Source organism: Mustela erminea, chromosome 11 (assembly GCF_009829155.1).
Source record: "Mustela erminea isolate mMusErm1 chromosome 11, mMusErm1.Pri, whole genome shotgun sequence".
NCBI lineage: Eukaryota > Metazoa > Chordata > Mammalia > Carnivora > Mustelidae > Mustela > Mustela erminea.
The window spans coordinates 2,476,418-2,496,401 of record NC_045624.1 but is presented as its reverse complement, the minus strand read 5'-3'; the positions used below and the strand labels follow the sequence as shown (position 1 = coordinate 2,496,401).

At 49.4% G+C, this 19,984-nt stretch overlaps 1 protein-coding gene across 11 annotated transcripts in view; it reads left to right on the top strand.

The window, feature by feature from the left end:
• Nucleotides 1–19,984, top strand: part of RBM33 (RNA binding motif protein 33) — a 132,131-nt gene that overhangs the window by 49,910 nt on the left and 62,237 nt on the right. For all 11 annotated transcript variants that reach the window (XM_032305471.1, XM_032305470.1, XM_032305478.1 and 8 more), the window contains exons 6-8: nt 7,222–7,393; nt 12,935–13,143; nt 16,643–16,931. In XM_032305471.1, coding sequence (XP_032161362.1) covers nt 7,222–7,393; nt 12,935–13,143; nt 16,643–16,931 — 670 coding nt within the window. The remainder of the gene's footprint in view (nt 1–7,221; nt 7,394–12,934; nt 13,144–16,642; nt 16,932–19,984) is intronic.

The following is a 19,984-nucleotide window of genomic DNA, read 5'->3' as shown; positions in this document are numbered from 1 at the left end:
GCAGTGTTGTTCTTGTCACCCAGAATAGACTTTCCTACTCTAGAACTTCACGGGAACAGACTCCTTACTCTGTGTCTCACTCTCGTGTTCCACGTAGTGTTTCCGAGACTCATGTAGGTCGTTGTACATGTCAGTAGTTCCCTGCATTTTAGGGATGTGCCATACGTGTTCATTTTCCCGATAGAGGAGATATTTGGGTGGGTTCCTTTCTTCCTGCCTTCCTTTTCATCTTCATTTATGGGGCGCCCGGGTGGCTCAGTTGGCTAAGCCTCTGCTTTCGGTTCAGGTCATGTTCTCAGGGTCCTGGGATCGAGGCCCGCGCTGGGCTCTCTGCTCAGTGGGGAGCCTGCTTCTCCCTCTACTTCTGCCTGCCTCTCCCCGTTTGTGCTCACGCTTTCTCTCCCCTGTCCTGGCAAATAAGTAAAGTATATATAAAAAAGATCTGTATTTGTTTGAGAGAGAGAGCGGAAGCAGGGGCAAACTCCTGCTGAGCAGGGTGCCCGACGCAGGACTCAGTTCCAGGACCCTGAGATCATGACCTGAGTTAAAGGCAGATGCTTCACTCCCTGAGCCACCCAGGCGTCTGGGTTTTCTTTTCTTCTTCTTCGTTTTTTTTTTTTAAAGTCATGGATAATTCAGCTATAAAGATTATCTTACGTATCTTTTAGTGGATGTATCTTTTCATTTTCCTTGCTATTAACTATGAATGGAATTACTGAGAGAGTAGAAGTTAATTCTATGAGAATCCACCAAATGGTTTCTCAGAGTGATGGTATCATCTTGTGCTCCCGCGGTCTTGCCTGCGACTGTCCGTTCGCCGTCACTCGTGGTGTCCGTCCCTCCCATGTAGATCTTTCACTGGGTGTGTCCTTGCGCGTTTAGTGTGCGCTCCTTTGATAGCTGATGATACTGCACGCCCTTGCTGGTGCTGATTACACTTCTAGATCTTCCTTGTGTCCATTTTTAGTATTTAAAAAATGGGTTCTTTTTAATCTTGGTCTGTGTATGCTGTGCGTAGTCTGTATATGCCACATAGAGAATATAAATTATCTGTATATGTTCTGCATGGAACATACATTGTCTAAAGCTCCTGTCTGTGTGTTCTAGGTAGATGTTTTTTTAAAGATGTTTGTTTATTTGAGAGTGAGAATGCACAAGAGGGAAAGGGAGAGAGAATCTGAAGCAGACTCCACACAGAGCACAGAGCCCGACGTGGGACTCGATCCCACAGTCGCAAGATCATGACCTGATCGGAGCTGAGAGTTGGACGCTTAATTGACTTGGCCACCCAGGTGCTCTTAGATCGACAGACAGAGTATAGACAGACAGGTGTTTATATGTATAGTGGATATTTTCTCTGAGCCTGTGGCTTTTGTTCTGATTTTCTTAAAGGTATCTTTTCATGAACACAAAATTTTAATTTGATGAAGACCAGGTAATTCTGTGACCCAAGAAATCTTTACCCCAGAGCTGCAAAGATACTAGCCTGTGTTTTCTTCTGGAAGCTTTCTTAGCATTAACTCTTTGTCGTTTAGGTCTGTGATCTGTCTCAGCTAATATGTTTATGTGTGTATCTGAGTTTCACTTTTTCATGTATGTTTATCTGATTGTTGCACCATTATTTGTTGTAAAACCTTCCTTTCCCATTGAATTGTCTTAGTGCTTAAGTTGGGAATTAATTGATCATTTAAGTTTGGGGCTCTTTCTGGGACATCTCTTGTTCCCTCGCTGATACTACACTGTCTTGATTACTGTGGCATGAAAGCTGGTAGTGTAAATCCACCAGTTTTGTCTTCCTTTTCAGGATTGTTTTGGCTATTCTAGATCCTTTGAATTTCCATATAAATTCTGTAACTGATTTGCCAATATCTACTAAAAGTCTGATTGGGATTTTGGTAGGGAATGCATTATTATCTTTCCATCAGACTCGGGGAAAACTGATGGCTTAGTGATCATGTTACCTGTTAATACACACACTTTTAATTCTTCATATCCTACCTGTGCTTTGATTTCTTTCATCTCTCGGAACGAACAGAAATACTGAAGGCACTAACTCTCCCCTGCTTCCTGATGGTAGGGGAAGTGCGCAGTGTTTCATCAAATCAGTGACTGGAGCTCACTGGAAGTTGGTGTGTGTTTCATCAGAGTGAAGCTCTTCTCCGTGTCTTGTTCGTTGAGTTTTTTTTTTTTAAAGAATGAGAAATGGCTGTTGAAATTTGTCAGTGCCTTTTCTGCATCTTTTGAAATACTCCAGTGGTTTCTGTCTTGTCTTTTATTAATGTGAATTAAACTGACTTTTAAAAAAAACTGGTAACTATACTCCAGACTTTTCATTGCCCTTTAACAAGGAATTTTGTATGTGCTCTTACTGTTCTGGGATCCAGTCCCGGGGTCCACACTGTTGTGTGTGTCCCCTCTGGTCTGCCTGCGCTTCACGCCACGCCAGTCTAGAGCTGCGCTGGCCGCATAGCCCGTAGCATGTGTCCTCCTGTCTGGGCTCATCTGATGCTTTCTCGTGATTATGCTGGGTCATGGGGGGTTGGAAGGAATGCCACAGAGGTTGGCTGCCCTTCTCATCCATCATACCACTGGGTATGGGACCTCCCTGCCAATGTCAGCCTTGATCGCATGGCCACATCCTGTTTGCCAGTTACAGGTAGTAGGTCTGTAAAGTACGGTCTTTCCTCTTCTGTGCTCTGTTCCTTAGAAGCAAGTCCCTCGTCGCTGGCCCTTCGAGGGTGGACGGACTGGAGTTCTGCCTCTGGTGGAGGGAGGGTTATGGGGGCAGGGGTGCTATCTACATGTATTTGGAATTTTTCTCTAAGATTTGGTAAATTGATTTTTTTGTATCTTAAATCAACCTTGTGCTTCTGTCTAACCTCACTTAGTTGTGATATATTTTCGTGTTTTATATTTTGCTAGATTCCACGTGCTTTTGTTTTTTTGAGGAATTTTGTGTCTGTATTTATGAAGGATAATGGTCTGTAGTTAGAATTTTCATGCAATTTGATTGCTCCATCTCTACAACTTGTAAATTTTCACCATTTTTTTTTTTAAAGATTTGTGTATTTTGGAGTGGGGGAGGAGAGTGTGAGTGAGCAAGCGGTGGGGAGCGGGCGACGGCAGAAGGAGAGAGAGAATCTCAAGCAGATTGCCTACTGCATGCGGAGCTTCATCTTAGGACCCTGAGATCGTGACCTGGGCCGAAATCAAGAGTCAGATACTTAACAGACTGAGCCCCTAAATTTAGGTGCTCCTAAATTTTCACAATTGGTAGAATTAATACTTGTATTTGATTTCTATTTCTTAGTATAATAAAGAATTATTCTCCATTAAAATATTCTGTAAACATTAAGAACTTATGGTAAATTTTTAAAAACTCTGTTCCCTATGCTTCTCCCACCCTGTTTCGGAGAACCACCCGTTTTTCTTCCCCTTGGGTTTGGGAAAGAATATTGAATTTTCTTTTAAAAAGCTTAGATCACAGGTTCATTTCAGAATTATCTGGAGAACTTAAAAATATCTGCAGGCCTGGATCTTGCTTTCCCTTAGACTTTCTAATTCTTTTTTTTTTTTTTTTTTTTTAGATTTTATTTACTTGATGGAGAGGGATCACAGCAGGCAGAGAGGCAGGCAGAGAGAGAGGGGGAAGCAGGCTCCCTGCTGAGCAGAGAGCCCGATGCGGGACTCGATCCCAGGACCCTGAGATCGTGACCTGAGCCGAAGGCAGAGGCTTTAACCCACTGAGCCACCCAGGCGCCCTAGACTTTCTAATTCTTTATACCTTTAACCCATGAACAGTGCTGGGGTTAGGGTCACTGGTCCCCGCTCAGTTGAAAATCTGCGTGTAACTTTTAACTACCCCAGAACATAACTGCTAAGAGCTTACTGATAACAGTCGATTAGCATCTATTTTGTATGTTACATGTATTATATACTATATCCTTACAATAAAGTAAGCTAGAGGAAAGAAAATGTTATTAAGACAATCATAAAGAAAAGACATTTACAGTACTGTGTTTAACCAAACAGAAATTCACATACAAGTGGACCTGTGCATTTCCAACCTGAGTTGTTCAGGGGGCAACTATATGTGGCAAGATTTTGATAGAGTTGTCTATTTTTAAGAACTTTCATGATGGTTTTCATGTGTACCCTCTGTTAAGGATTACAATTACATCTTTCAGGTTTTCAAGATAATTAAGTAGTTAAAAATCAAGTCTTTGTGTATTTTTGGCAAAGCCTCACAATAAGATCACGGATACACATATTTAACTTCTTACACAATAGTATCTTACGATAATTTGATTTTTATGTCACCAGCACTGTTCTTCATTGGGGTTTTACTTATGGGTAGAATACTAGCTGGTACTTGTTAAAACTGTGGAGGGGGCGCCTAGATCGCTCAGTCATTAGGCGTCTGCTTTTGGCTCAGGTCATAATCCCAGGGTCCTGGGATTGAGCCCCACATCAGGCTCCTTGCTAGGCAGAGAGCCTGCTTCTCCCTCTCTCACTCCTCCTGCTTGTGTCCCCTCTTGCTATCTGTCTCTCTCTGTCAAATAAATAAGTAAAATATTTAAAAAAAAAATGTGGAGAAACTCAGCAGTTGGCAGATAGGTTATTTGATTCTGTAAATCATATGGCCAAAAAGATGCCTTTTTTTCTTTTCTTCTCTTTTCTTTTCTTCTTTTTCTTTTCTTTTCGAGCCAGTGTTTAGAACAAGAGGTGCTCAAAGGCATGAGTCTAGCTCAGTGCAGATTGTCCAGTGGTCGGCTGTGGTTGAGACAGGCGAAGCCAGGCCATGGTTTAGTGTGGGGGTTCTGGGCTCGTGTTGTCCTTCATGTGGTTCAAGGCTTGACTGGCCTCCGAGACTTCAGACAGAAGCTTACCTTCCAGGAGTTCCATCGCTCAAAAACTACCGTATGCTGTCATTTTGCGGTCCTGCCTTCCCTCCATTTCTAATCACTGGCAGCCAGGGTGATGTGTTCTCCTGGAGACCGGCCTGTGAGTGCACTCGTTGCAGCGTGTGATCGGCTTCTCTCTTCGGGCAGGGCTTTTGTGATTGCGCCCCCCGTGTATGTCCATAGTCGATGCCCTGTTGCTGCTGGTGAGCGTTGAGTGGCTCCTGTTCACGTAGCCATTCACTTACTGTCGATCCGATTTCGGTGATCCAGAGGGGAGCAGTATGTTCCTACAGGCTCTTGACGTGAACGTAAATGATTGTTTCTCTGGGGTGAGATGCCCGGGAAGGCGATTTGCTGGGTGTAGGGCTTGGTTTGTGTCCAGTGGGCTGTAGTAGTTGCTCCAAAGAAACCGTTTTCAGCTCATCCTTGTCCTCTCTCGATTTCTTAGGTGGATGTTTGGATACAAAATAAACTTTATTGATTTCAGTCTTGTCCTGTTTTATGTTAAACTTGCTCGGAAAATTTTGCACTGAAATTACTGTTAATGGCTACATTAGAAATGACTATTGTAGGAAGTAGAATCTTTGCTTTATTGGTAGCCATTTCTTTCTTCCTCTGTGGCCTTGCCATGCAAAACGCGTGGTCTCTGGACCAGCATGTTAGGAGTTTGTTAGAAATGCAGTCTCAGGCCCCACCGTGGACGTGTAGAATTACAGTCTGTGTTGTAACAGGATTCCCAGGGATGCGTGTGAACGCTGGATTGGAGAAGCGCTGCTCTGGAGCCTTACGGAAATGGGAAGCGTCCTTCGTAAATGAGCTGACCTTTGTTTGAGCAAGCCTAGCTGGGTCCATCGTCTGTGTTACTCAGTTTGGTTTCAGATATTCAGTAAGACAGAAATACTGATCTCAAATGAGCAAATGCCAGGACATGGGTACTTTAAAATTCCATGGTAGACTGACTGTCGAATACTGGAAGGTGGTGGTATCATCGTCATTATACAGTCCTCGTTTTATCTTCAGGTGATTGAACTCCTGAAGATGTTAGAGACGTGAGTATTTATAGCAATGAGTATGTGCATTCGTAGTTGATCTTTTTGTACAGAAAGTGTTGGGGACAGAATAGAAAACCATTGTATTTTTGGTTTATGTTAAACTTTTTCTTGTGCATTTTCTAATAAAGTAGCTCATCTTTGTTTCCTTTGAGAGTAAAGGACATTTAAAATTATGAATCACGAGAATAAAGGGGAAAATTCTGTTTTCTTTACATTTACAAAACGTATTTAAAGGAACCTGGCACTTGTAAGTCTGTATTTTATCTCCCGGGAGGTTACCTAGACTCCTAGTGCAAGGGGAAAAGTGGTCAGTATCAACGGGACTGTCAGGGCTAAAGGAAGAATTGTTGATGAAGAAATTTTTAGTTGGGACTAGGTTGGGCGATATTTCTATAGGAATGCTGACATAATAAAATAAAAGATAAAAGCTGCTTTTAGCATGCCTGAGAAAAAACCCTAGTTTCGCTGTGGCAGTGTTCTGAGCCAGAGACAGTGATAAATGAACCTGGAGGTTGAAAGCAGGGAGAGGCTAAGAGTGAGTGAGGACAGATGTTTGGAGTCTGAAGAAACCAGCCAACCTAACAGCAGTTTTGGAGTGCGCGCCGAGAGTAAAAATCATGGCAGCTGAGGTCAGGAGGGACTGGGAATATTGAGCCTGTGGGACAGGAAGGAGCGTGCTCTCATCGGATGTAAGTCACATGGTGGGGCGTATGCTGATGACTCGTGGAACTCCAGTGCTGGTTTAACGTATATATTGAATTTTGCTGGAATCTGGATCAGGCTTGAGGCCAGCAGGGACATCTTGAAATTTTTGGTTCTTGGGCCCCTTGGCTGGCTCTGTTGGTTGGGCATACGACCTTGGTCTCGAGGTTGTGAGTTCAAGCCCAGAGCTGGACACAGAGCCTACTTTAAAAAAATTGGAAATGGTGGTGGGGTGGGGGGAAGGAAGAAGGAAGGAAGAAGTTCATGTTTTCTCTCTCAGAAGTATAAGTAAAAGTGTAGTGTGTATTAATTACAAGCAAGACTTGAACTTTTTCTGACTTCGTTTTTAATGTTTGAAATTATTTGTTCCTGGAATCAGTTTAGTGTTTTACATGGCCTTGTCATGGAACATTTTACAGTATCTTTACATCTTAGATATAAAGAACCTTTGTGTGTGTGTGTGTGTGTGTGTGTGTGTGTGTATCGATCATGCTTCAGTATTTAATTCAAAAGGATGTGAACTCAGTCTCAATCCCTTTCTGTTTTGTATGTCGGCGCTCTAGGGAGGTATGGAAACTTTGGAACTGCAGAAGGACATAAAAGAAGAATCAGATGAAGAAGATGATGATGATGAAGAATCTGGACGGTTACGTTTCAAAACTGAAAGGAAAGAAGGAACAATTATTCGGCTCTCCGATGTAACTAGAGAGAGAAGGAACATTCCAGAAACTTTGGGTAACTTTTTTTGCATGTCTCCCGTCCTCCTTCACTCCCGTGTCTGCTTCTTTCATCGTTCTGTCCTGACCGCTCCGATGGGCAGAAACGGTTTGACTCCGTAGGTTACTGTGTGTGCCGTCCAGAGAGCGCGTGGGCTGCGTGACGTTAGAGCTGAGTTACGGCGCTGTAGAATACGTTCTGTAAAAGTGACTGTCTTCTGGACCAAAAATATTTGAATAAAGTATCTGATTGCTTATTTTTTTTAATAGCTTTTTCTTTTGGAGTTGATGGCTTGGGCCTGCTCTCAGGCATATACCATGCAGGTCCTGCTGGCTCTGGGGGGTGTGGTGTGCGGGTGGCGCAGGGCCATTTGATCCTTCTGGAAGGCTGATTCTGGACCAGACTACTCATATTTTGTTCCCGTTAGTGTCGTTATAACCATCTTTTTTCTGTTTTCTTTTCCCGGATGTCATTTCCTCTCCATGTTTTATGAGTTAAGGTCCCTTGTTCATAGACATGATTGACTGACCGTCATTCTGAGCAGACGCTGTTTTGCAGGACCCGCAGAAGGCCGCTGCTGAGAGCAGAGGGCCCTTCACTGGTCACCCTCCCCGCCCCCTAGGGGTTTGATTTTTCCAGTGTCCAGTACAGAGGAAAGAGCAGTGGTTCTCCAATTTGAGCAACAGAATCACCTAGAAGGTTTGTTGAAACACAGATTCCTGGACCCACTGCCAGCTCTCCTGAGTGTTGGTTCAGGGCGCTGCACAGGATGGTCACGTTTCTGAGGAGTTGGCAGGCGGTGGTGCCCCTGCTGCTCTAGGATTCTTCTTTAAGAACGTCTGGGGTACTGTGCTTTGTTCTCGGGCCAGGGGAGGTCGTAGAGTTTCCCCGTTGGGATATTGTACTGGGTTCTAGGGAGAGGGCGTGGGTCGGTGGGAGGAGGGGCTCACCCACTTCCGGGTCTTGGTCAAAATAAAAATCAAGCAACTAACTGTCAGTCACTACGTTGATCACTTCTTAACCATTTTTTTATAGTCCTTTTCACTTAGAAACATGAACACGGGTCTGTAAGTGGCAGGTGGGAATTCTGCACGAGGGTGCCAGGCTCCCAGTGTATACAGATGAACAGCGAGCCTGTTTTACCATGTTACCTTTATGCAGCGAGATTTATGGGGCGATTACTGGTGGACTCCTGGCAGTCTCTACTTCTTTGCCCTCTTATTTTCCCCTCCTCTAGCTTTCGACCCAAGAATGCTCTGCACTTAGCTCAAGTTATGCTGTGAAGTTGCCAGTTGGGCTGAAGCAGGACGGCATAAGTTGCTAAGAAAGAGGATGTGCCGTCGGCCTTGGGAACACGGGATGATGGGACAGAACAGCAGGAGGGATGGGTAACATTACACACCAGAGCAGGTGTCTCAGGCTTGGGCTGGAGTAGGATGAAAAGGGAGAGTGGCCGCGCCAGGCTGAATGGCACAGAGGGAGAATTCATCGCTTCTCTGCGGTTTCGTAGCGGCTGTGGCGTTGTTCCATTGATGCGGAACTTGTGTGCACATCCTAACAGCGGGCATAGCTGCAGGTTCTGAGGGTGTGACGTCACTCGACAAACACCGAGAAGGGCCTTTTTCCTCTAGAGCCAGCTTCCTGTAGGCCAGCGTGAGGGTCACGTTCCCCTGAACCCCGATGCCTCTCCCACCTCCTGCCCTCAGCCGGGGTCATCTCTGTGCGTTGCACCCGCCCCGGCACTGACAGCCAGGTGTCCGACCTGCTTGTGTTCACCGTCTCTGTTGCTGTCATCCCTCCGTCTCGGGACCTTGGCCTCATTGTGCTCTCTTCGGGGTCATTTGTACCTCCTGAGAGAAGAGGTTGGGAGGGGTTAGTGGTAGGCAAGCCGGAGCCTTTCAGTACAGGGGCACAGAGTCTGGGGTCCTTAGGGGTGGGGGGGGCCACAAGCATAAACAGTTTGGACATTGGCCGTTCTTTTAAACATTAAGAAATTAGGTTTAAATGCATTTGTGCCGATTTAGCCAGGTAATAGGGCAAGTGGAAATGGTGCTTAAATGTGTCTGTCTCTGCTCCATATGCGTGAGCCCTGACATAGCAAGCATAGCGTTTGAAACACGAGTTTTCTAGTAACTCAAAGTTAGGCTTATTTCCGGTACAAAAAGAATTTTTCTGTCCCGTTTACAGATTGGTTTCCTAAAACAGTGCACTCTCTTATTACCCTGACCCCACCCCCACTCTCCCAACAAAAGATTAGTTTTACGTAGAAGAAAATACTGATTGAGAAAGAGAAGCTGCTACGGTGTCTGGTAAATCATAAATCTACTTAAGTTTTACCTGTCAGGCCGTCAGTTCGTGTGTACTTGGTGGCAGGTAGCGGTTTCAGGTTCTGTATAGAAATACCTAACATTTAATTGACTGTATATAGCTGTTTACCTACTCTTTGTAGGTACCTTGCTACCAGAGTCTACATGTCATCTCATATAATATGTATTTCTTGACAAGTGATGTCTTTTAACATTTTAAAGACAAAAATGATTTTGTGTTACCATTGATTGCTATTGAGAACCTTCCACTCTCTATTTCATTTATTTATTTATTTATTAAAAAAGATTTTATTTATTTATTTGACAGAGATCACAAGTAGGCCGAGAGGCGGGCAGAGAGAGAGAGGAAGAAGCAGGCTCCCCACCGAGCAGAGAGCCCCATGCAGGGGCTCGATCCCAGGACCCTGAGATCATGACCTGAGCTGAAGGCAGAGGCTTTAACCCACTGAGCCACCCAGGCGCCCCCCTTCCACTCTTTAAAAAGAAGCTTGAAATCCTGCTCTGGCACCCCCTTTTCCTGACCCTTTGACCCTGCATGTGGGTAGGGAGTTCCCTGCACAACCTGCAAGGGTGTTGGGTCTTAGTTGTTCTCATGTTCAGATCGGGGATTGTTTAGTGAGCGGACCACGGAGTCGTGTACAGCTCCAGAAGCTGATACGCAGTTGCTAATGTGGATTTTGAATTCAGGTAGAATTTTGGGCTTTCCTGTAGGTTAAGATCTTAAGTAAGGAGTCAGCTAGCTTTCTGGGAACTAAGCCTTTCAGAAAAGGTGACTTTTTCTCAGTCTCCCTGCGGTTGGTACAAAACCACATGCTTATTAGCAGATAGAGTTGCTCGTTCCGTACAAAGGATGCCGTAGGGTCTAAGGGTTTTAATTCTCTGTGGAACCCAGCTGAGAAGGGTTTCTAGAACTGATACATGTATGGGAGTGATGTATTTTGAATAGAAATGTCAAAAGCCATCTCTAAAAAGTAGGTGTTAGTGACTGGTTTTTCTTAAATCTCAGCACGGAAGTTCAGAGCTGCTGCTGCTTTGGCCCTTGGAGGTGGACCTGAGAGTTCCTTTGAGAGCAGTACACGTGGTACCCCAAAGACTACTTTCAAGTTAGGCCTTTTTTTTATCCATTAGTCTATGAGTAGGCATCAAGATTTTGTAGTATTCTAAATTTCACTGGCACATGTAAATGTTAAATTGCATTTTATTGCTTTAGCCTAAAGAAAGAACATTCTTACTGTTTTTACATATTGTTCTCTTGAAATAATATCCTTAGTTAATTTTGTTTAAGGCCAAGGATCTGTGGGAAGAATATTTTCATCTAGTAATAAACTGTACAAGACTGATAGTGCCAGCAGTGGGATCCTGCCTTCAGTTTACATGATGGTCCTTGTAGTACAAGCAAGGTTTGTTTTTTTTTTAACAAATTACTTGATCGAAATTCTCTTATAAAAAAATTCAGACTATTGGGGCGCCTGGGTGGCTCAGTGGGTTAAGCCGCTGCCTTCGGCTCAGGTCATGATCTCGGGGTCCTGGGATCGAGTCCCGCATCGGGTTCTCTGCTCCGCGGGGAGCCTGCTTCCTCCTCTCTCTCTCTCTGCCTGCCTCTCTGCCTACTTGTGATCTCTCTGTGTCAAATGAATAAATAAAATCTTTAAAAAAAAAAATTCAGACTATCATTTGTTATTTTTATTTTGCCAGATAAGCTGTGTATTCTATAAATATTTATTCATTATGTATTAGTCCAACTACTATAAAAATTATTTATATGCAAATGTTATTAAACACATTGTAGGAAAGGACAATACAATATAGAACTTTGTTACATTCAACTATGTCTCTTTACTTTAGAATATGGACATAGTTCAGAAAACACTTAAGAGGAAATTAACATTTCAGTTGAAGTTACAAATGTAATTTCCATCCTGTCATATTTTGGTGACCTTTTGTGACAGCTTGTCTCAATTGGAGGAAAGCATTTTTACTTGCTGATTAAAGATGTCATTTGAAACCATTTTATTACTGGGGATAGTGAAATTAATCTTGACACTTAGAACCACTAGAAAAATAATTGCTGATTCACCGCAAAAAATGGTGTATATGAACCAATCATGTAGTCAAGATTAGAGTAAAAGTCTGTGCTTGTTAAAAGGAGATTAAATTTTCTTTTGAATGGGGTCTAGACTTATTTGAAGGGGAGGGCAATACTATAGAAACAATATCAAGAAAATGAAATGTGGCTTAGAGATTTTGGAAGAGTTTGGTGGTGATTATGGAATTCAAGGTAGGAGATGAACTGGTAATGTTTAAAATTCACCCTTCACTGTGGAAGAAAGTGTAAGAATGCCTTTCAGGATTCAGTGACACCTTTAGAAGGTTTACATTTGTTAATGTAAGATACCCCAATTCAGGTAGTATTTGAAAATAAAGGAACCGTATATGAGTAAGTCAGCTTTTCTCTTTTAGGAATTTATAATAATGTGCCAGCTGAAGTTTTTTAGGGCCAGAGTTAGTGTTTTTTGTGTCCTTAAAGCATTGGTCAGAGAGGTGAGCATCTCGTGGGTGTCCCACAAGCATTTGCATTAATGAGTTTTTTCTTCTGTGCCTTTGCTTTCATCTGATAGGGATTCCATATCAGACTGCAGGGATAGAAATCTTTTTTCACAGAGTAAAGGTCTTTTTTGATAAATCGGAAATGATGATGAGTTTTCCATTGTATGAAGTTAATTGATTCGCAGTGTTTTCACTGATAGTTTCGTTTACTTCAGCATAAGCAGTAATGTGTTTTATTTCTTCATTTGGAGTCTGTGTGCCACTGCACACCCCTGCTGCCGGTACTGGTCTCACCGAGCGCAGTGCACGGGCCAGGGCCTGGCCCAGCGCGCTCCTTCCCGGCACCGCCCGCCGGCACTGAGGGAGGGATCGCAGTGGCTTGAGGGCTCTGTGAGGTCGGGCCCCAGCCCCTTCCTTTCAGCTGCTCCCTGCACATTTTTGTGGTCTCTGGTGAAAATACTGTGGCTCCTGTGCCTCACTCCAGGTGAGGTTCACGGGCGGGCCACATCTTCATTTAACAGGTGTCACTCACACGCTGTGAGTGTCGCTGCCAGTCTGCTGACCTCCTGAGGGTGAGGCCCACGCTGCCTCGGGGTGTCTTGTCATGTGTATCTTCCCTGTTTCTCTTGTAGATCTAGTTTTGGCTCTTGGAAGAGCTCTGACATCTACCCGTCTTTTCAAACAGAGCTTTCAGCAGAAGCCAAAGCTGCGTTGCTGGAATTTGAAGAAAGAGAGCGACAGCACAAGCAGGGGCGCTACGGCTCCAGGCGGGGCGGAAGGAGAGGAGGCTCTGTGGTGTGTCGTGCAATGGGAGACCAGAGGAGAGACAGCAGCGAGCGGGCGAGAATAAAAGATCACAGGCCGGCCCTGCTTCCGACGCAGCCTCCTGGCATGGTAAGGGTTAGTTTCCCGGCGACAGCCCGAGACTTTAGGACAATGAAAGTGTGCCTTCATGGGTTTCAGACTTGGGGTGTATCTCCTAGTCTGAAATTAAGGTTTTATCGTAGGAATAATGGCGGAAGTTTCTTTACAGTCCGCTCTCACTTGTGGTCCAAATTCACTCCTCCTGGTATTCGCGTAGTGGGAGGATTCTGTATGCAGCTGCTTACGGAGAAAGAAGTAACCAGAGGCCTGTATCTTCAAGGGACGAGAGCCAGCGGGGAGCCTGGCTTCTGTCCTCCCTGCTTGTAGAGGGCTGCTGCTCCCGAGTACCCGTGCGCAGAAAGATGGCTGGGCTACGTCCCGATCTAGGTGGTACTGTTGGTTTTATCAGAGTAGTTGTTCCTTTATGCTGTTTACCAGAGGTCTCCCCTTAAGTGGAGCGGTTTCTCTTAGAGTAACTGTCTTCTCCTACCCGTAATCGTATACTTGGAATTTCAGCTCAGTTGCATTTTGGGTGCATTTCGAAGATGAGATAGCGCAGAAGCAAAGGAAGGAATTACAGTGGTTATTTTGTTACACGATCTTTTGGTTAGCTTTAGGATTTTATGGCTTTGTCCTTCAGAAGTCATTCTCCAAGGACAGATTGATTTAATACAAATATGCGTCCACTTTGACTACTGCATGTCCCTCCTACATTTTTATCTGAATTTGGGGAACGTCACACTTTGCCTCTTCGTAGACAGGTTCAGCGTCAGGAGGCGTTCACTTGCGAAATGATGAGGGAAAAGGGCACCCTACTGTTCAGCACGGGAATCCCGACTTGGAAGTAAAGGAAGGGAAAGAAGTTGCCGATGTTGAGGACCGCGGTTTCTTCACACAGCGCTTGGTTTCTCATGCTTCTCACAGCAAAAACACTGGACCTTTCGTTCCTCCTTTCTCTTGCTCGTCCGGTGCCCGCACCCCCAGCGTCTTGCTGTGTACTGAACAGCCAGTTTGCTTAGTTTGGCCTCCTTGCTGTGGGGGGGGACCGGCCACGCAGGGGGACCTGTTCTTGTGTAATTGTGTCTTCTGTGATCCTGGAAAGAAGGGGAGGTCCACAGAGAGAGGAGGTGAACCCACCAGCCTCCCCAAAGAGAGGCTGGGCTGAGAGGAGCCGTGAGCGCTCCTTGGCTTGTTAGCCAAGGGGAAGACGGCGTGGCCGCCGCCCTGGGGGTGTCGTGTCTTCGGCATTCTCATGACCGAGCTGAGCTCTGCAGCTCACTGTGAACTGGAGATAAGCCTGTGGCATGACCTGCTCAGCCTTGTGGCGCTCTGGGCCACAAGCTCGGTGCTCAGCCGTGCAAGTCTAGGTGTTTCTCAGTTCCACTTTGCCAGGAGGACCGAAGCTGTCAGAGATGAACTTAACCTCGCTCCCACCTATGTCTGTCGTCAGACCACAAACGCTCTTGGTCCTGGTTACTCCCCAGCCAGGAAGAATCTTCCACATGTCCTTGCATCAGTGCATTTTGTCTTAGGTCAGTCCCTTGCTGCCTGGACTCTGCTCCCTTCAGCTCCTCTCAAGGTGCTCTGGGAATCGCTGCCTGCCCTGGGCCAGTCCTTCCTGCCGCGCTTGGGTGCCTCGCAGGTCCCGCGGAGCTCCTGCGTCCCGAGCCTTCTACATCGGGCTGGGCGGCGCGCTCCCCTTCTGTCCGCTGCAGCGGCCTTCTTGTCAGCCCTCCTGGCCAGAGCTCTCGCTGGGTGCCATCGCCGAACTGCCACCGGCCCTCCCTGTGCATGTCTGAGTCCCTGGCCCTTCCCTCTTGCCAGCTCTGCACTCCCCAGCTGCCCTGGGCCTCTCCACGCAGGCGGCTCACAGCCCCTACACTCCCGGTCGCAAATGCGGGATTTCCTTAGCACGCCTGGTGTTCGTGAGCGGAGGTCGCGCCCTGCGTTCACCGTCAGGTCGGAGCCGGCTCAGACGGCCTCTGTGCGCGCTGGTGCCCGGCTCCCTGACTGTCCTGTCTGCGCTGCATGCGTCCCTCGCCGTGCGCTAGAAGAGGCGCATGCTGGCATCCCGAGCGTGGGTAGCCGTGGATGTGGGCTGGCCCCGGGGGTCTCTGGAACAGTCTTCCCTGAGGCTGAGGCCGAGGCCACAGACGGTTTGGTTTCCAAAGCGTCTTCGTGCCTCTGAGATGCCTCTTTCCCCGCTGCTCTTCGTCCAGCCGTGGCCCGTTTCCTCCGTTCGGCTCTCGCCACAGCCCGCGGAGCGGCGAGTGAGACACGTCTTTGTGTCATGTCTTCGGCGCGTCATGTCTGTAGGTGCCCGCACGCGCTGCGGGCTGGAGCCACGGTCCTTCAGGCGCTGGGGGTTCGGGAGCCGCCGGCATCGGGCAGCCCAGCAGGGAAGGCGGGTGCTGCGTTAGACAGTGCGTTAGTGAAGTGGCCACCTCTGCTACCGAGCGTGGCTGGCCTCAGGAGTGGCCATGAGCAGGGGTTGTGCACGCAGGTGGTCTGGACTCTGCTGCCCGACCTGTGAAAGCAGGACTGGCACGAGGAGCCCCTGCAGTGCATCGTTGGGGGTGGGGGGTCTGGGTGAGAGGGACGCCGGTTACTTTGTATTTGGACCTTGACATAGGGGCTTATGACACGGGGTGGCCCTGTGCTCAGCAATCGTGCCCTTGTGGCTGCGTCCCTCCCCTTGGGTCTGGTGTCTGATGGGACCATCCTGGGACCCCTGACTGCTTTGGGTGTCTGTTTTCTTTCCTCTGTCCATCTTCTGTCTCCATGGCTACAGTGTCACTGCTCCCTTGCTTTCCCAACAGCCGTGTCTCTGCCCTCTCCCTCCTCCTGACCCCGCCGCCTCGGGTAGCTGGGCTTTTCTTGGAGGCCTTGTGTCAGGCATGGCTGCTTGTGCACATCCCTATCTTTATTCCCTGATTTTCTGGAAGAGGAGCAGCAGGACCGGCTGTGGGGAGGGCGAGGGCAGCCCGGGCTCAGCCTGCAGCACGGTGCTTGGCTTGCTCTGGGCAATATTATTGGCTGAACCAAAATTTTGTGAACTTTTGGAGTTCGTGTGAGTTATTTTATTTTATATTTTTTTAAAGATTTTATTTATTTGATGGAAATCACAAGTAGGCAGAGAGGCAGGCAGGGGGAGGGGAAGTAGGCTCCCCGTTGAGCAGAGAGCCCGATGCGGGGCTCGATCCCAGGACCCTGAGATCATGACCTGAGCCGAAGGCAGAGCCTTAACCCACTGAGCCACCCAGGCGCCCCCCCCCCATGTGAGTTATTTTGAGGCTGTGATTTTTCCCTCCTTGGTTGAGGCTGGTTCGCGTTGTGAGGCAGCTTGCTGGGGACGGGCCATACAGCTTACTGGTCCCACTGTGTGACTCCAGTTGTCCCTGCAAACTACTTCACAGCCATCCCTCCCGGTAAATTCGCAGGGTAAATCTGTAAGGCGTCAGCCTTCCCTTACTCTTCTTCTGAATGTTGATTTCTGTGAATTTGTCTCCTCTTTTTTGGTGGTTTTCAGACGCACTCTCCAAGATTAATCCCTCCTCCGCAGCCTCAGCCGCCGCCGCCGCCGCCGCCACCGCCGCCGCCGCCGCAGCCCATCCGAAGTCTGTTCCAGCAGCAGCAGCTGCAGCCTCTGCTCCCCCTGCAGCACCCGCACCACGCCTCGCCCCCCCAGGGCGTGCACATGCCGCCCCAGATAGAGGCCCCGAGGGTGATGATGACCCCGCCCCCCGTGACCCCCCAGCAGCCCAAGAACATACACATAAACCCCCACTTCAAAGGGGCGGTGGTGACGCCCGTCCAAGGTACGTGTCTCTTCTGTTCCTGTAAAGCCACGGGGTCCCACGGCCGAGTCGTCCTCACTGGCACGTCTCTAAGGACGGCTTGGCTTCTTTGCTTCCTCCCCTTGCCCCGGGCACCTGCCAGCTTGACGGGCCAGACTTGTTGGCTTAAGAATTTGTTCCTTTTGTTTTATGACGTGGTGGGAAGCACTGAGCAACTTCTCAAGTTCAGGGGCAGCAGAGGTCATTGCAGAAATGCCCAAGCTGGTAGTCTTCATCAGTCCTCCGGTGGGAACGTTTCACCGTGCGTGCCTGCCGCCCCGTCCGCCCTGGTGGTCGGGTCCAGTGAGTAGCCACGCGACTGCGCGCTACCACAGGCAGCCGGGAGGCCACTTCGGAGTGGGGGGTGTGGGGCCTGTCTTCACACCTCTGCTCAGCCCACACCGATTGAGAGACTTCCTGGTCTCTGGCGTTTGAGTTGCGTTGCTGAAAAAGAGTAGATAAAGCCGTCTGCGCTGGTGATCTGCTGTCTAGGAGACAGGGACGGGCAGCGGGCAAGAAACATCACGTGTGCAGCTTGAGCGCGCAGAGCACGCGCCTGGGGCCTGGAGTCGGCCGCGCAACGTGGGAGACGCGGGCGGGCTGCGTCGCGGAGCTCAGAGTGGAAGGTGGTCAGGGAGCCGGCGATGTCACTGTCTCAGGGGAGAGCGTTCCAGGCAGAGGGATCAGCCGGGGAGCGTGAGCCCACGCCCCGAGTGTTCCAGAACCAGGAAGACCTGACATGACGTGAGTGGACTGGTGAGGGCAGAGAAGAACCGTGGGGCCTGTCACGTGAGACTTCCAGCCCTCTGAAGAGCCGCGGTTTTTCCTCTGAGCAAAAGGGGCTGTGACTGGAGGAGTTTAAGGAGGGAATGACGCGATCTGGTTTCCGGCTTAGAAGACTCATTTTTGCTGCTGTGTTGGCAGTGGGCTGTAGGGGCAGGTGGAAGCCAGCGTTCAGCCAGGGGACGGTGACGCTGACACGGGTGCCCACGATGGTGGCTCAGATAGGGTGGTGGCGGTGACGGTGGAAAGCCGTCAGCTGCTCGCGCCAGCAGGACGCGATGGACCAGGTGAGGGTGCGGGAGGGCGGAGGCAGAGGGGCGCTGGGGGGTCTAGCGTCTGAGGCATGGACCTAACCGGCCCCTGTGGTGGGGCAGAGTTGGTTTGCAGCGGGGGAGGTCCGAAGTTCTGCTCCGGATGTGCCTGCAGGTGGTGGCGTCCTGTGGGCAGTTAGTGAGAGTTTGGACGGGGAGGTCTAGGTTCAAGTACAACTTGCTGGGTGTTGGCACATAGGCAGGTCGAGAGCCTGTGCCCAGTGAGAGGCCCAGAGGAGGGAAGTTAAAGTGTGGGGAGAGCCCAAGGCCTGGAACCTGGACAGCTCGGGCCTGGCACAGGGTAGCAAGGAGGAAGCGGAAAGAGTTGCAGGGGTGAGCGGCGGTGGGAGGTGGCCTGTGCCCACAGAGCGGCCGTGGGCTGGACTGCAGGCTGACGACCGCCCTCGGCAGGGGCTCTTGCGCATTTTGACAGGCGGTTGTGGTGTCACAGGGAAGGTGCCTGTCTCACTCGGGTAGGTTGGATAGAGATTGGGGCACCGAAGTGGGAGGGCGTGGCATTGACAATCCTTGAAGGTGTTCTGCTAACACAGAAGTTGGGTGGTAGTTGGCAGGAGGAAGTGGGCTTGAGAGAACGTTTCTTATTTTCAGATGGGGAGAGCAGCAGCCCGCTGAGACGGCGAGAACTCAGGGATGCAGGTGCGGGCCACTGCGTTTGCCGGGCGTGGTGGGACACAGGAGCAGGACACGGACAGGAGGGGCCGTGTTGCGGGTCCGAAGAGGGGAGAGGAGGTACGGAGCCTCCTCTAGGGCAGCAGAGGACTGGGCGTGCTGGCGGGGCCTGGAGGCGTGTTGCAGCCCCTTGAGCTGTGTAGTGGGGAGCTGAGCATCAGACCGTAGCGTGGCTTTGTGGCAAGGGCACGGCTTGCACTTGCCGGAAGCCGGGTGTTGGCAGCAGGAGAGGGCGGCATTGCTCGTCACGGATGAGAAGGAGGTGCGGCCACTAGGAGAGTGAGGTGGCGAGGTTGAAGGTAGAGGTGAGAAGGGGGCTTTGTAGAGACTGCGGAAAGGTGGGTCACTTTTGACAACCAGCTCTGGGTGTGGCTGCGGAGGGTGGAGGACAGTAGTCGGGGACCCAGGAGACCGGGCGCAGGAAGCCTGGTCTCTCTCGGGACTAAAAGCAGGGCGGGAGACTGGTAGGACAGGAGCTGAGCTCTGGGGCACGGGTCACACCGGTAGACGGACAACAGCTGGGGGTAGGGGTGACAGTTCGGATGATGCGAGAGCACGGGCTGGGGTCTGAAACCGCGCTGACAGTCCGGAGCCGTCCCGCCTCGCCTGCAGAGCCGGCAGGGGGAAGACAGCCCCATCTTTGGGAGCGTTTAGTTTCCCATTGAGTAGGAGGTGGGGGCTGAGGCCCCTGTGTCAGGCTCTGCTGACACTGAACTGGAATCCCAAAGTCACAGAAGTTGGGGAGAAGCCCGAGAGGGGACTTGAAGTGTGGGAGGAGGCGGTGGCTGGAGGCACTCGGAAATTGTTCTGTGCCTTGGAGCCATGTCTGTGGTGGTGAAGGCGGCCGGCTGGCCTTGGGCATGTTACTGGAGACTGCTCGTGCTTGACAGACCTGGGAGGCAGAGGCAGAGCGGGTCCCCGACCCCCTGCCAGCCTCTGTCTGTCCCCAGCTTGTACTGGAATCTTTTGCCCGCCTCATCCTTCGCCGGGGCTCTGCGCTCCCGAGGCAAACGGTAGGGCTGCTGACTTTCCCAGGGTCGTCCTCGTGACGGGCCCACAGCCCGGGTCTCCTGCAGCAGCTGCGGGATGCCCCCCCCCCCGCCCCCCCCCCCCCGCACGAGAGTCGCCCTTTCCGCGGTGGCTTCCTAGGACAGGCACCTGCACTCAGTGTCGTTTGTCAGAAGAATTTTACTGAGGTCAGCATCGGTTACTGTGTATTTCCTCGTAAACACTGAATGGAAAACTGGCAGG